The sequence below is a fragment of the Notolepis coatsorum genome (genome assembly GCF_963971535.1).
Source record: "Notolepis coatsorum genome assembly, chromosome: 15".
Classification (NCBI taxonomy): Eukaryota; Metazoa; Chordata; class Actinopteri; order Aulopiformes; family Paralepididae; genus Notolepis; species Notolepis coatsorum.
Window position 1 is genome coordinate 51741601 of NC_140179.1, and position 16545 is coordinate 51758145.

The 16545-nt window shown below is 40.9% G+C and overlaps 1 protein-coding gene across 4 annotated transcripts in view; it reads right to left on the reverse strand.

Annotated features, from left to right (window-relative positions):
• Positions 1 to 16545, reverse strand: part of cep55l (centrosomal protein 55 like) — a 71366-nt gene that overhangs the window by 11480 nt on the left and 43341 nt on the right. For all 4 annotated transcript variants that reach the window (XM_084330666.1, XM_084330665.1, XM_084330663.1 and 1 more), the window contains exons 7-8: positions 9009 to 9136; positions 7656 to 7924 (exon numbers count right to left, since the gene is read on the reverse strand). In XM_084330666.1, the coding sequence (XP_084186792.1) occupies positions 7656 to 7924; positions 9009 to 9136 (397 nt within the window). The remainder of the gene's footprint in view (positions 1 to 7655; positions 7925 to 9008; positions 9137 to 16545) is intronic.

Below are 16545 nucleotides of genomic sequence, written 5' to 3' on the forward strand. Positions count from 1 at the left end.
TTTTTCCTTCCGTCTCACTCAGACATTGGCTGGATACTTTAATGAACGTAGCTAGCTCTTGTCCTTTAACACTTTGAGTGCCACGAGGTGGCGCCAGAGTTAGCGCTTCAATGCCACCATCGGCGCCAATGTTACGCTTAATATCGCCTAATCTATGTTTTAAATTATGGCTATGTGTCTAATCTGCCCGTCGCTTATCAAAGAATCCTTTTCCAGTCAGTGCTGTCAAGGCAGATTGTTTTTTTATCGCTTCATTTCCGTTTGAGAGCATTTTGAAAAGCACCCGTTTTGAGGTAAAAAAACAGTTCATTCTAGACCATTCTATGATAATCGTCTTTTACTGGAATATTCCAGAACGTTGATATTTGTCGGCCTATTTATGAATCGTTTTCAAATAAACGCTAGATGATCAATATTATACGTGCACGCAAGCACATTCGAGCCGTGCACGGATAATCGCCGTGTTCATTTCCTCTTGGACTTTTACAGTGAAACCGAAAGAGCCCATTTCACAAAACAGCTTATATCTTCATCAAAATTTGTCTGATTATCCTAACACTGATAACAGATTCCTTACCTGACATCAGATGGTATCGAACTGGTATATTCCAATTCCTGATCACCATTCGAAAAAAGTGTATGGATCCAACGTGTGTACAGTGCAGTACATGATTCCGCGGGTCTCAGAGGCTCTAGAATGAACTGTGATAACCCCGGCTGCATCAGTGGACTGGAAAATGTGGAGTACAGGATTTTTTTCCCCATCCATTTTCATTGAGTCCATTCCAAAATCCCTTATGTCATCTGGGAGACGATAGGGGGCGCTTTTTTCCACATCTGATCGCCGGCGGCGCTCTGGTATACTAGGGTAGGCTCGCATGATGCAATATGATTTCAGATCGCTAAAAAAATAAAAATAAAAAAATTCAGAGAAATCTCGTGAGTGGCTTTCAACATAACTATCGGAAACCCGAGCTATCTCGTGAGTGGCAGTGAAAGTGTTAATGAAAGTAGGCCCTACCTGTTGTATATTCCTTTAATGAAAGTAGACCCTACCTGTTGTATATTCCTTTAATGAAAGTAGACCCTAGCTCTTGTCCTTTAACACTTTGAGTGCCAACGACGAGAATTCTCGTTATTTCATGCCAACCGTTCAGTGCCAAGGACGAGAAATCTCGTTATTAATTGAATTTTTTTTTTATTAGCGATTTCCATTCATTTTTCATCAATCTAGCCTCACGTTACCACTGGGACTCTCTAAGCTCAAACAGGGAAAATACCGCCCCCTATCGTCTCCCGGATGGTAATGCACCCATTGGATTGGACTGAATGGAAATAGATGGGGAAAAGAAAATCCGGAATCCACATTCATTGCCGACCCTCAGAACAGCGTGGAATATGTGTTTCGAGCACCCATCGTTGGATCAATAAACGTAATCGATATTTGGAATGGCGATCAGGAATTGGAATAATCTTTTTGGATAACATCTGATCTGAGGTAAGGAATCTATTATACCAGTCTTGGGATAATCAGAGCTTTTTTCACAGATATATCAACGTGTCCCATATGTGCGTGTGTAAGCCGCTGATCAGGAAATGAGAGAATCGATATTTCAGCCCGCTTCTATAGCGTGCATAAGTACACATAATACTATCGATAATCTAGCGTTTATTTGAAAACGATTCATAAATAGGCAGAAAAATGACAACGTTTTTGTGTATGCCAGAATATTCCAGTAAATCACGGAATCTATATATTTTCCTGAAAAACGAGGGCTTTTCAAAATGCTATAAAACAGAAATTAACCGATTAAAAAACAATCCGCTTCGACAATGTTGACTGCAAACAAGTCATTGATAAGCGACGGGCAGATTAGACACATAGCCATAATTTAAGACAGAGATTATGCGCTCACAACGCTATCATTGAAGTGGGTGCTGGCATTTAATGGGGTTTTACCATGTTCACCAGTGGTAATCAAAGTGTTAATAAAAGTAGACCCTACCTGTTGTATGGTCCTTTAATAAAAGTAGACCCTACCTGTTGTATGGTCCTTTAATAAAAGTAGACCCCACCTGTTGTATGGTCCTTTAATAAAAGGAGACCCTACCTGTTGTATGGTCCTTTAATAAAAGGAGACCCTACCTGTTGTATGGTCCTTTAATAAAAGGAGACCCTACCTGTTGTATGGTCCTTTAATAAAAGTAGACCCTACCTGTTGTATGGTCCTTTAATAAAAGGAGACCCTACCTGTTGTATGGTCCTTTAATAAAAGGAGACCCTACCTGTTGTATGGTCCTCTAATAAAAGTAGACCCTACCTGTTGCATGGTCCTTTAATAAAAGTAGACCCTACCCGTTGTATGGTCCTTTAACACTTTGATCGCCATGGTTAAATTTAGGCCTGCCACGATAAGCAATAAATCGATTAATCAGCGCGATAATTAAAATGAATGCAATAATTTTGACGGGCCCGATTAATTGCTATTTGCTATTTAATGAGGCGGAACCAGTACCCCTCGTCAGTCACTCTCCGTGTGGGGGGCCGCTGGCCTTACTACAGAGCACAGCACAGGAGCTCCGTGGGGCAACGCCACATAGCTTAACTACATTTCTCAATAGTGTTGCTCCTTTTAACCAAGTAGCGTTATTTGTAGTGTAACGTTAGCTATTTTTAGACCCAAGTAGTTACTCGCTACTGCCCGGAGAAACTGGACTGCTAAATAAAGATTAAAGATCTAGCGTTCGTTGATGCTCACTCAATGCTAACAACATTAGCTAAATAGCTAACAAACTAAATACAACGTATAGCATAGCTACAACACAGAATAACGTTAATACAATTACATGCATCATTGTTTACAATGAACGGGTGGTCAAAGGACTGGACACGGGGACAAGTTAAACATAAATTAATTTATTATAACACAGTTGCGCTCTCGTGCCTACGCACCACGGCTATTCTATTATATACGGCTTTGACGCTTCCTCCTCATCGTTGATTGCCTGTAGTAGCTGCATCTAACGTTAGTAGCTAACGTCAAAACTAACCTAAAGTTAGTTGTTCACCAACAATCTATCTCAACATTTGTTTTATCATTAGCTCAAAAACACAGAACCGGACGAGACAAGTTGGCTGCTAGGATAATAACAACAATACTTCCGCTTCGGTCGGTGGGCTTCAAAATAAAAGTCTAAAACACCGGAAAAGACGGAGCGGTGGGCTTCAAAATAAAAGTCTAAAACACCGGAAAATACGTTTATTTTGTACAGCGTTTTCCTCCACGAGTACTCGAGTACATCATGTGATCAATCGATCTGGATTATTTTTGCCCATCCCTAGTTTATCTTGTGCTGAAGTCTCCATTCCAATAGAGATTTTTGGTGTTTATTTGATTATTGTTTCACTGCCTTTTTATTTATTACGTTTCCAGTTTTTTCCTCACAGTTTATTAACATTTTGTACATGGTACCGCGGCGCAAGGTACATTAATAATACATGTACATGTTAAAAGGATGACACAAAAAGCCAGACAGAGGGCTTGTTTCCAGTTTCAGTTTGTTTTATAATAAACAATCAAACTGAGCATTTTTTTATTTAGGATATTTAAAATGTCTTCCAATGTTAAATAAAAGTTTATTGCACTTTGAAACGGTGTCCTTGCATTATTATGCTATTATCATTATATTAGTGAATTTTTAAAAGAAAATTGAGAACTTTTGGGAAATAAATTTCTCAAAAAAAAAAATCTAACCGGTCGCAATAACATCGCTTATCGCGATATTTTCGGGGGCAATTAATCGCCCAGCAAAATGTGTTATCGTGGCAGGCCTAGTTAAATTCATAATTTACCATCCCTAGCCAGCTCTATTTGTCTATGGAGAAGTTTCCCTTCTTTGCAGGGCTATAACCTTTTAAATTCTATTGCTAAATTGACATTATTATGGCCCATTCAATGTCCTATATCCATTGTTCAGGGTGTAGCAACGATATACTTTTTCATTCACATATTCATACTAAAATATGGTCTAAAGTATAAGTATGTTTTTATCATTTTCTGCAGCTTTCTCTCCAAATGCATTATATTGATGATCAAATACAGTTTGGTAGCGATCGGTGCCAGATGAAAAGTTTCAACTGGAGGTACTTCTAGAAGTTACTACGTATCATCTGATATTGACCGGATGGGCGAGGGGGCGTTTATAATTCCGTGGGCAACGTTATACCATTCATCTAGTGTGGGTCATATGATCATCAGATCAGTTAGTATAGAAGACGTTAGAAAATAACGTTGAAACTCACCGTATCTTCCTCGCGCCGTTGGACGATCAGCTTGGAGTAGACAGTTTTCGATTATGGGATGTTGATCCTGATGAACCATTTCCAGGTTGTATAATACTATATACGTCCAAATAACGTTGTTTATTGAGTTAGGGCGAGCGATTGATTATCCAGTGTGTTGAGATAGAGTCCTGCTAATGATCGCGAGTGCCCGGACGATATATGGATGAGCACTTCCTGTTTGACGAGTCACTTCCTGTTGGCGATCTGCCGATCGGCCACCAGATGGCGCTCTTGAACCGCTAGAGAGTTGAGTGGAGATCAGCAGTATATCTCAGGACCCCGGAGGACAAATATGATTTCGATCACAGATTTTTGAAATATTGACATCAAAGACGAGTTACGGCGTCTTCGGCAGAATGAGCATGGCGAGGAATGACGTCTAAACACGTCATCGGCGATTAAAGTGTTAATAAAAGTAGACCCTACCTGTTGTATGGTCCTTTAATAAAAGTAGACCCTACCTGTTGTATGGTCCTTTAATAAAAGGAGACCCTACCTGTTGTATGGTCCTTTAATAAAAGGAGACCCTACCTGTTGTATGGTCCTTTAATAAAAGTAGACCCTACCTGTTGCATGGTCCTTTAATAAAAGTAGACCCTACCCGTTGTATGGTCCTTTAACACTTTGATCGCCATGGTTAAATTCATAATTTACCATCCCTAGCCAGCTCTATTTGTCTATGGAGAAGTTCCCCTTCTTTGCAGGGCTACAACTTTTTAAATTCTATTGCTAAATTGACATTATTATGGCCCATTCAATGTCCTATATCCATTGTTCAGGGTGTAGCAACGATATACTTTTTCATTCACATATTCATACTAAAATATGGTCTAAAGTATAAGTATGTTTTTATCGTTTTCTGCAGCTTTCTCCAGAACTTGATTTATAGCTCCAAATGCATTATATTGATGATCAAATACAGTTTGGTAGCGATCGGTGCCAGATGAAAAATTTCAACTGGAGGTACTTCTAGAAGTTACTACGTATCATCTGATATTGACCGGATGGGCGAGGGGGCGCTTATAATTCCGTGGGCAACGTTATACCATTCATCTAGTGTGGGTCATATGATCATCAGATCAGTTAGTATAGAAGACGTTAGAAAATAACGTTGAAACTCACCGTATCTTCCTCGCGCCGTTGGACGATCAGCTTGGAGTAGACAGTTTTCGATTATGGGATGTTGATCCTGATGAACCATTTCCAGGTTGTATAATACTATATATGTCCAAATAACGTTGTTTATTGAGTTAGGGCGAGCGATTGATTATCCAGTGTGTTGAGATAGAGTCCTGCTAATGATCGCGAGTGCCCGGACGATATATGGATGAGCACTTCCTGTTTGACGAGTCACTTCCTGTTGGCGATCTGCCGATCGGCCACCAGATGGCGCTCTTGAACCGCTAGAGAGTTGAGTGGAGATCAGCAGTATATCTCAGGACCCCGGAGGACAAATATGATTTTGATCACAGATTTTTGAAATATTGACATCAAAGACGAGTTACGGCGTCTTCGGCAGAATGAGCATGGCGAGGAATGACGTCTAAACACGTCATCGGCGATTAAAGTGTTAATAAAAGTAGACCCTACCTGTTGTATGGTCCTTTAATAAAAGGAGACCCTACCTGTTGTATGGTCCTTTAATAAAAGGAGACCCTACCTGTTGTATGGTCCTTTAATAAAAGTAGACCCTACCTGTTGCATGGTCCTTTAATAAAAGTAGACCCTACCCGTTGTATGGTCCTTTAACACTTTGATCGCCATGGTTAAATTCATAATTTACCATCCCTAGCCAGCTCTATTTGTCTATGGAGAAGTTCCCCTTCTTTGCAGGGCTATAACTTTTTAAATTCTATTGCTAAATTGACATTATTATGGCCCATTCAATGTCCTATATCCATTGTTCAGGGTGTAGCAACGATATACTTTTTCATTCACATATTCATACTAAAATATGGTCTAAAGTATAAGTATGTTTTTATCATTTTCTGCAGCTTTCTCCAGAACTTGATTTATAGCTCCAAATGCATTATATTGATGATCAAATACAGTTTGGTAGCGATCGGTGCCAGATGAAACATTTCAACTGGAGGTACTTCTAGAAGTTACTACGTATCATCTGATATTGACCGGATGGGCGAGGGGGCGTTTATAATTCCGTGGGCAACGTTATACCATTCATCTAGTGTGGGTCATATGATCATCAGATCAGTTAGTATAGAAGACGTTAGAAAATAACGTTGAAACTCACCGTATCTTCCTCGCGCCGTTGGACGATCAGCTTGGAGTAGACAGTTTTCGATTATGGGATGTTGATCCCGATGAACCATTTCCAGGTTGTATAATACTATATACGTCCAAATAACGTTGTTTATTGAGTTAGGGCGAGCGATTGATTATCCAGTGTGTTGAGATAGAGTCCTGCTAATGATCGCGAGTGCCCGGACGATATATGGATGAGCACTTCCTGTTTGACAAGTCACTTCCTGTTGGCGATCTGCCGATCGGCCACCAGATGGCGTTCTTGAACCGCTAGAGAGTTGAGTGGAGATCAGCAGTATATCTCAGGACCCCGGAGGACAAATATGATTTCGATCACAGATTTTTGAAATATTGACATCAAAGACGAGTTACGGCGTCTTCGGCAGAATGAGCATGGCGAGGAATGACGTCTAAACACGTCATCGGCGATTAAAGTGTTAATAAAAGTAGACCCTACCTGTTGTATGGTCCTTTAATAAAAGTAGACCCTACCCGTTGTATGGTCCTTTAATAAAAGTAGACCACCTGTTGCATGGTCCTTTAATAAAAGTAGACCCTACTTTTTTTTTTTCTTTTCCCCTCTCCTTTTTTCCGATTTTTCTCCCATCCCACTGTTAGTCGTTATGCCAATTCCCAACCCCCTTCCTGGTTGTTGCACCCCCCCCCCCCTACTGTTGGTCCGGGAGGCCGGAGACTGTCACATGTTTTCCTCCGACACATGTGCAGCCAGCCGGCAGCCAGCCTGGCAGCGCAGATTCTCAAAGGGAGAGTGTAACGTGTGGAAGGTCACACTACCTTTCTCCAGATCCTACCCTCGCTGTGCAGGCCCCCCGACCGAACTGTAGGGGTCGCTGTCCACAACGCCCAGGACCCACCCACGGCTTCCCTCCCCCTAACTCAGCCAAACGAGTTAGTATAGCGATCAGCCCAAGCCAAGGCAATGCTGACTCTCCGATAGACCCTACCTTTAATGAAAGTAGACCCTACCTGTTGTCCTTTAATAAAAAGTAAAGCCTACCTGTTGTCCTTTAATAAAAGTAGACCCTACCTGTTGCAGTGTCGCTCAGTGTGCAGTAGCTCCTTGGTCTCCTCCAGCTCCCTGGTCTTCTCCTCATACCTCCCCTGGAAGGAGGACAGCTCCCTGCTCCTGTCCTCATCCCTCCCCTGGAAGGACGACAGCTCCCTGCTCTTCTCCTCATACCTCCTCTGGAAGGACGACAGCTCCCTGCTCTTCACCTCGTACCTCATCTGGACCTCCTCCAGGTCCGTAGAGACTTGCTCCTTCTGAGACTGAAGCTCCCCCACAGCTCTGACTGACTGCAGACAACAAACCAGATAAAGGACCAAATAAAACCTCCACGGTTGACATGTTTTGGGACAGCCCGTGTTTTTGCGACAAAATGTGTAATTCATCCGACCATAACACATGAACAAATCCTCATGAACAAAACATGATGAACACATGTTAAATGGTAAACGGCTGCTTTTTTATATAGCGCTTTTATCCAAAGCACTTTACAATTTGTTACTCACATTTTACCCATTCACTCACACACCGACGGCGGAGGCAACCATGCAAGGTGCCAGCCTGCTCATCAGGAGCAATTAGGGGTTAAGTGTCTTGTTCAAGGACACATCGACACACTGCCCGGGAATCGAAACGGGAACCTCTGGATTGCCAGACGCCCACTGTCGCCCCATCAGCCACTAGATGTCACTCACACTAGCACACCAGCATGTAATTTTGTCCAATCGGGTGCATTCCACGTGGGGAAATGGGAAGTAGGGAGGGGTTACATGCACGCAACATGTAAACAACGTTCATTTTGGACCGCCAAAATATTTTAAAGTCGATAAATTCATAAATTTTTTGGAGGGGGAAAGCAATACCTTTATTCTGCACCTTTCTAAAAGCTCTGTTAGAATATTGTTTTAAAATACAAAAATACCTTTTTTTTAATCTATAGCACTTTTAAAATTGCAACACTTCATATGTGACTTTAGGGTCTTGTTGAGCAATCTGACATTTTTCTTCACTTGTACAAATCGGGCAGATACTTTTCAATCTATGTCTTATCCTCTTCTTAACAGTCCTGCAAATTTTGCATAAAACGCCTGTCGTTTGCATACTGAAAGTAAATTGGACACTATTCTGGAACCATTTGTAGCAGATGCACAAGTCTGGCCCTTCCTTGAAAGGAAAAATTTAAAAATGTAAACGCATCTAGCTTTTACATTATTTCTTACCTTTTTACATGTTTTAAGAATACATAACCCTCTTAAATTATACTTTCCTTCTCTTGGTTTAAAGAGACATTGAATACAAAACTGGTAGGCTTTTACTCTTCGCACGAAACATCAAAACAGGACTGCTCGGGTCAACAGTGTGTCCGGTGTTTACCACTTCTATCTGGGCCTGGAGTTCCTGCTGGGCCTGCACAGTCTGCTGGCTCTGGGTCTCCAGGTCTCTCTTGGCCTCCAGCAGCAGCCCGTCGTAGTGCTCCTGGCGCCGGCTAGAACTCTGCTCCTCTGCAGACGACACACAGACACATGTAGTTTCCTCCCCCTTAAATGTATAATATACTCTTTTAGAAACTCTGTCTGTAAATAAACAGTACTGTATGTGTTAGGGGTGTAACGATGTGACCTCACTGATTAAATTAAATTACGATTCTTCAGGCAATGATTCAATGCATCATGAAATCTCTTCATTTGACCATGATTCGATTAGATTCGATACATTTTCCATCAGTTAATTCCCCAAAAAATGTTGAATACACAAATGTGGCTGGGGGAACTGATTCACTCAGCATCAATGGACTATAGGTCACTAAATTAAAAAAAAATTAAAATGAATTTCGATTATAATCTATCTATAATCTATAATCTAACATTTTCAAATCGATGCAATTGAATAGTCACATTAGAATCGATGCATTTAGATTCATCGATGCATCGTTACACCCCTAGTATGTGTGTTCATTAACCGCTGGAAGTCATTGGATACAGTATAAATACCATTTATTGTGGATATAACCCCAAGGCATGCACGACCCACGCATTATGGCCCTTGACCCTGATGAATATTAAATGGTATTCTGCACATCAACATAAAGTGTATTTTTATAGATTTTTTACCCAGGGACAGTGCACATTAATCAACATCTTTCCACATCAATGTAAATGTGCCAGAATTAGCTAATGAGCTAAGTTTTCAAGTTTCTTTATTAGTTGTCATACATAAATACAGAATACTTTCGGTTTTGCTCCTGAGAGTGTGCTATATAAAATAAGTATAATATAAGTATAAAATAGAAAGTCAAGTATGTAAACAAGTGTTTTCATCTGTAGTCCCTGCCTGCCATGCATGTCTTTATGGTGTGGGAGGAAACCAGAGTACCTGGAGGAAACCGAAACCCACGTGAACACGGGAGAACATGCAAACTAGAAAGGCCCCCTGCTGGGGTTCGAACCCAGCAGTGGGGGTTATTGCATGACTACTAGTGAGGCAGTGCTTCACTAGTAATAGACAAAAAAAAAAAAAAAAAAACACACACATAAAATATATATATATATTTATTTTTATTAGAAATGTGTTCCTCTGTGAAAAAAATTTCCAAGTGACAGACATTTCACATTTCACTGTCCATCTGTCAATCATTCATGAGATTCAGCTTCACTGGGCGTCAACCAGGATTATAATAATCCAATCAAAATAGCTATTTGAGCTTCAAGACCGTCATCTAAGCCTGGCCCGTGCAGTTTTGCGCACGCCACTCACGAACGGTGGTTGAATGATTGACAGCCCTCAACGTTTTGACAGTCAATCAGAGAAGAGCTGCGAGACTGATGATGTTATCAAGTTTCTCTGGCTGTAACAACACACTGCTGATGACATTTGAGAAAAGAAAAAGAGATTAGCCTAATATAATAATTAATTCATCTTTTGATCTTTATTGTTCAACTGTTAGCTATTTGTGCAATGTGCATCCGTGTTTTTATATATTTTTTTATAGTGTAGTTGACCGTGGCATGTCCGAACGCTAGTTGTAGACAGAGCCGTCTGGCTCCGGTTGTAGCTAGCTACTAGCTTAGCAAGCTAGTAGCTTAGTAAGCTCCTGTCCTGTCTTTCGCAATTTTTTACCCCAAAGTCATCGAAACGTTCGCCCAGAGGAAGAACCGCTGTGCTGCCTTCCTCTTCATGTGAGCACACAGCTTTGGTGAGTGAGTGCTACTGCTTTCTCACTGCTTTGGCAATTGCTGTTGCAGACATTTCGAGATATATCTTAGTTGGCAACTTGGTCCATATATGGGCATTATGCAAGGGCGTGACGCGAGGGATTCCCCTCTGCAGTCTGCAAGCATCCAGTTTACGGAGGAGACCAGACTTACGGAGAAGACCAGCGCTGCTCAAGCATGCAATTATGACTTTAAGAGAAAAGGATTATTATTGCAAGAGGACGTCCCAACTCCAGAACTTGTTCTAGCTTCCTCGACTTGCTCGGAGTGGCCTATTGTTTGGATTTTATTTACAAGTGATCAAGGGACTGGGACATCAATGGTGAGTGGATTTAAAATATATATATATAGTAGCTGTGTGGGTCTGTGTTGATTATCAATTATTTGGCTGTATTTTACTCCGTGGCTACATTTAAACAGCATCATAACTCCTTACAAAAACTACACCGACCATGTCACTTTTCAAAAGGCATGAATGAATTAATGAAAACTTTATTTAACAGATACAATAGAGTACAGGTACAATACAGTACGGCTCAATACACACAATTGTTAAGGGGATGCAGACCAGAGAAAGACGTTTGTCTTGTTTACATCAGGGTCCCCCATTTTCAATTCATAGTGAAATGCATCTTGTGTTATTAACGTTACATTAACATTAGCTATAGCTAGCTAGCCGCACAGCCATGTAAGTTAAAGTTGGTACTGGTAACTAACGTTATATTGATAATAACGTCCCACCGCCTCCTAATGTACAGTCTCCTCTCCATCATATGTATATATTCTCTGTTAGGATCTATGGGTAACAGTACTGTATATTTGCATATTGTATATGTCACAAATGTAACAGTACTATATATACCTGTATGTCATGTATGTCCCTATGCCATAAATGTCATGTCATACATGTTGTGTATGTCATAAATGTCACTATGAATTGAAAATGGGGGACCCTGATGTAAACAAGACAAACGTCTTTCTCTGGTCTGCATCCCCTTAACAATTGTGTGTATTGAGCCGTACTGTATTCAGGGTATCTGCAGGTTTAGCCCAGTCAGATTTAAGACTTTTTAATGCCACTCAGAATTAAATTTAATACCAATTTCACAATAACAAAATGGCAAAAATCATGCAACGACACCAATTAGTTTAAGTTTAGGGACACGTTGGTCCAAAGATGTTTATTAAAAAATAACTTGGAAACTTAAAAATCTTGAACTTAAAGGAGTAACTGGATTGGATGAATTTCAACAAAGGGGTGACCAAACATAAATAGCAAATATAGCTATACAAAATATACCAGGCGCCAAGCAGCAAGTGCAACAGCCACATTTCCGTCAGAACACATACTACCATAGGACTGATACCTGTAAGAACACATGATTATCACCATAGGACTGATACCCGTCAGAACACATAACTATTACCACCCTCCCCAGGGTATCAAAAAAGTCAACCAACAAACTAGATTCTTGTGCCGGATCTCCTCTCTGGTAAACAAGAATACCCTGAAGACTCTAACAGGAGCACTCATTCAAGGGTACTACGACTATGCTTGCACCTCATGGTACCAAAGCACCTCAAAGGCCCTAAAAACAAGATTACAAACATCACAAAACAAACTGGTCAGACTACTGCTTAACCTCACTCCTAAAACCCACTTTACCCCTGCCCACATTCAAAACCGCTCTTAAAGAGCACCTACGGGAGGCTGCAATTAGAAACTGGGCACCGTAAATGTCCAACGCCCCCCCCCCCCCCCCCCCCTAATGTACAGTCTCCTCCCCATCATATGTATATATTTTCTGTTAGGATCTCTGGGTAACAGTACTGTATATTTGCATATGTCACAAATGTAACAGTACAGTTACTATGAATTGAAAATGGGGGACCCTGATGTAAACAAGACGAAAGTCTCTCTGGTCTGCATCCCCTTAACAATTGTGTGTATTGATCTGTTATCTGTTAATAAAGTTTTTCATTTATTCATCCAGTCGTTTTGTTTTTGTGGTTTGGTTGAATGAATGAAAACTTTGTTTAACAGATTGCAGAATGGGTACAATACAGTACGGCTCAATACACACAATTGTTAAGGGGATGCAGACCAGAGAAAGACGTTTGTCTTGTTTACATCAGGGTCCCCCATTTTCAATTCATAGTGACATTTATGACACTCAACATACATGACATTTATGGCATAGGGACATACAGGTATATAGTACTGTTACATTTGTGACATATAAGATATGCAAATATACAGTACTGTTACCCATAGATCCTAACATACATATGATGGGAGGATACTGTACATTAGGAGGGGGTGGGTGGGAGGAAAAAATACATAGTGGGTGACTCTCATCGAACATAAACACAAACGTGTCCTTGTTTACATCCGTGAATAGATTATTTTCAAGTTAAGACCTCAGCTTCAAGTGTTGGCGTGGAGTCGCATGTTATCCAGACTTCTGTTGGTGCAGATGTTATAGTCCTACCTGAGATGGCGGGGCCGAAAAGAAATTCGAAATAGTAGTTTGCAGGCGCCGTTTTTGCAGAGGTACGCTTAGCGCTGCTCAGCATGTGCGACTCGACTGCTCTTTTTTTGTTGTTGCAGCGAGCCTCGTAATGGTCTTTGACTTTGACTGGGACCAACCATGGCGCAAACAGTGGATTGTCGAGCCAGTTCTCGTTAAATTGGCACTTTCCCATATTAACGAGTGCAAATGCTAAACTAAACGTAACGTTATCGCTTCCGCTTCGCCTTGCTAACGTTAGCTAGACTCCACTGAAATTGTTCCCGGCCAACATAAGGACCCGTGTTGGTTCCGCCCCATTCCGGTCTGCGTGATGCTACAACGCGGTCAATAAAAACTCCCGACTTTATCTCCCGTTAACCGTACTTCCCCAGATTTCATAATAAAACATGACATGGCATTTTATCTTTCCTTTCTATGGCATTTTTAAGACCTCTGAAAATGGATTTAAGACATTTTAAGACAAACTAAGGCCTTAATTATTGATAAACCAATTTAAGACTTTTTAAGACTTTTTAAGGACACCCTGTGTATTGTACCCATTCTGCAATCTGGTAAATAAAGTTCTCATTCATTCATTCATCGCATACAGAACATTCAACTCAAAGGCCTGTCTTCTCCCTCCTCCCCTCCTCCACCCTTCCCCCGCCTTTACCCTCGTTTTCCCCTGATCCTCCATCCTTCCCCCCACCCTAACCCCAGCCATCGGGGGAAGACAGGGGGGCTGAGAATTCCTTCATAAGAACTAAAATAACAACCACATGGAGACAGCCAGGGGGCTAAACACACAAGGTGCATTTTCAAGATTTTCCAGCATCTTACCATTGTGGTAAATTAAATATTTACTCAAAATGATTATTTCACTTCTTCCATCACATTAAATCAGATGTTATTGTGCTAAACAACCAAAATTATGTAGACTTGGCATCATATATAACCTGGCTGAGCCGATGTGTTATGCAGTATGTCGTGTATGTCATAAATGTCATGATGAATTGAACATGGGGGACCCTGATGTAAACAAGACGAAAGTATTGCTCTGGTCTGCATCCCCTTAATAATTGTGTGTATTGAGCCGTACTGTATTGTACCCATTCTGCAATCTGTTAATAAAGTTTTCAGGGAAGAGAAATGAGGAGCTATCCCAAATGTGGTGAGGTATGCCACTTTATTCTCCCCACAAGTAAATTGCTTTGCTATCTCACTGTCAGGAAACATTGTTTGAAACATGGCCCCCATGTCATTACATGAATGGTAGGAATAGTGGCTGGTTACAGCTTTTGTTGCCCAGCATATTTCAGCTTGAAGTGTTGGATTAGAGGTAACAAATGATTTAATGGTGCCTGTGGTGTTGCTGGTTGACTGGTTCTTGGATGAGCCTGGGGATGGTAGAGGGGCAACTCCACTGCAAGCTCCTCCACTGGCTGCTCTGGCTCTCACTACACTGCTGGTTGTTGATGTGGATGTAGCTGTGCTGCTTGATGCATTGCTTGTCTGCTGGAAATAATCCACTAATGCAGGACCTGGATTTAGACGTGCTTTCATCAGAATTTGATGCTTCTTCCCTAAATAAAAAGGAGCAGCATGTTATAAATAAAACAAAGTGTTTTATTAATTTAATCTCACTGGTTGCACTTAACTTTAAGAGTATTTATTGTTTAATGTTGACATCTAATCTAAATGGATCATTATGATATTATAAATGTATATTTCATTTTCATTTATAGGCTACTGCCTATGAATTTTAGACTGAGCCTAATGATGGCCTGGAATGAACCAACTACCTTAACATTATTATCCATGTAATTAACTGTAAAGGTCACGTTAGCTGTTAGATTGCATATTCCATAAATAAACATGCTAAAATTGGCCTGGCTCGTCACGTTTGATTGAAAACGTTATTAACAGATTGCAGAATGGGTACAATACACTATGGCTCAATACACACAATTGTTAAGGGGATGCAGACCAGAGAAATACTTTCGTCTTGTTTACATCAGGGTCCGCCATTTTCAATTCATCATAACATTTATGACATACACGACATACAGGTAGACAGTACGTTACTGCGTTCCAGACTACAACAGCTCCACACCAGTTCCACACCAGTCTCCGTAAATGTTCCGTTATAAAAATAAAATACCATTTCAATACACAACAAGTTTTCGTGTTTTGAAATACATGAAAGGAAATTAGCTAACGTTGATTTGCCTAACGTTACATGCTACAACACTGCGGTGAAAAACAGAGTCCGGTAAACACGAGTTTGTAATTCCATTAGTGTATTTTGCCTGTTACTTGACTATTTCGATTATTGAAGTGGTATTTTTATAACAAACATTTACGGAGACAGGTGTGGAGCACTTGTAGTCTCGAACTTAGTTACCTGGCGAGCCAGGCCGAGACACGTTAATAACACCCATGGCTCAGTGGCTCACCTTTCAACGTGGCTCGAACGTGCAGACTCCCCCAATCCCCATGGTAAAAATCTTCAAGTCCTTTCTGCATATTTTGCACACGGCTACTCGAGGATGTTCTCCTCTGAATTATATTTGATATCTCCGAGCCAGAGCTCATTAAAACGGCAGCCTCCCGGCATTTTGGCCACACACACACGCGCGCTGTTCTCAGATGGCACAGGTAAAAACACTACGGGGTGGGGCCGAGCCACATTTCATTTTGCATGAAAGGCGAACGCAAAATAGGCTCGCGAGTCGCTCCGACTTATTTTATTTCTTTGTCTAAAAACCAAACTATTCAGTCAGATAGCGATTTATTATTAAAGTATAAAGTGCAATTACAATTTCAATAACTTTCCAGCACTTTATACACAATTCAAGCACATTTAAAACCTTGAAAACAGCACATTGAAATACAAGCATTTTCAAGGATTTCCAGCACCCGTACGAACCCTGACTATATCTACACCTATACCCAAGGTCAGCCATCACACTGAGCAGTGGTTGGGTATTTGATATACTTGTCCCGGAAGGCCTGGTCCATGTACAGATCAAAGGTACAGCCTACTTCTATGACCAGCACCTCTCCGTGGCTGGTGTCAACAAAAACAATGTCCGTGTATTTGGTATGTTAGCAAAAACATCGTTGGTAAGGCCAAACCACTCTGGTTTCACTCTGGCATGTTTGTACATTGCTGCACTAGATGGT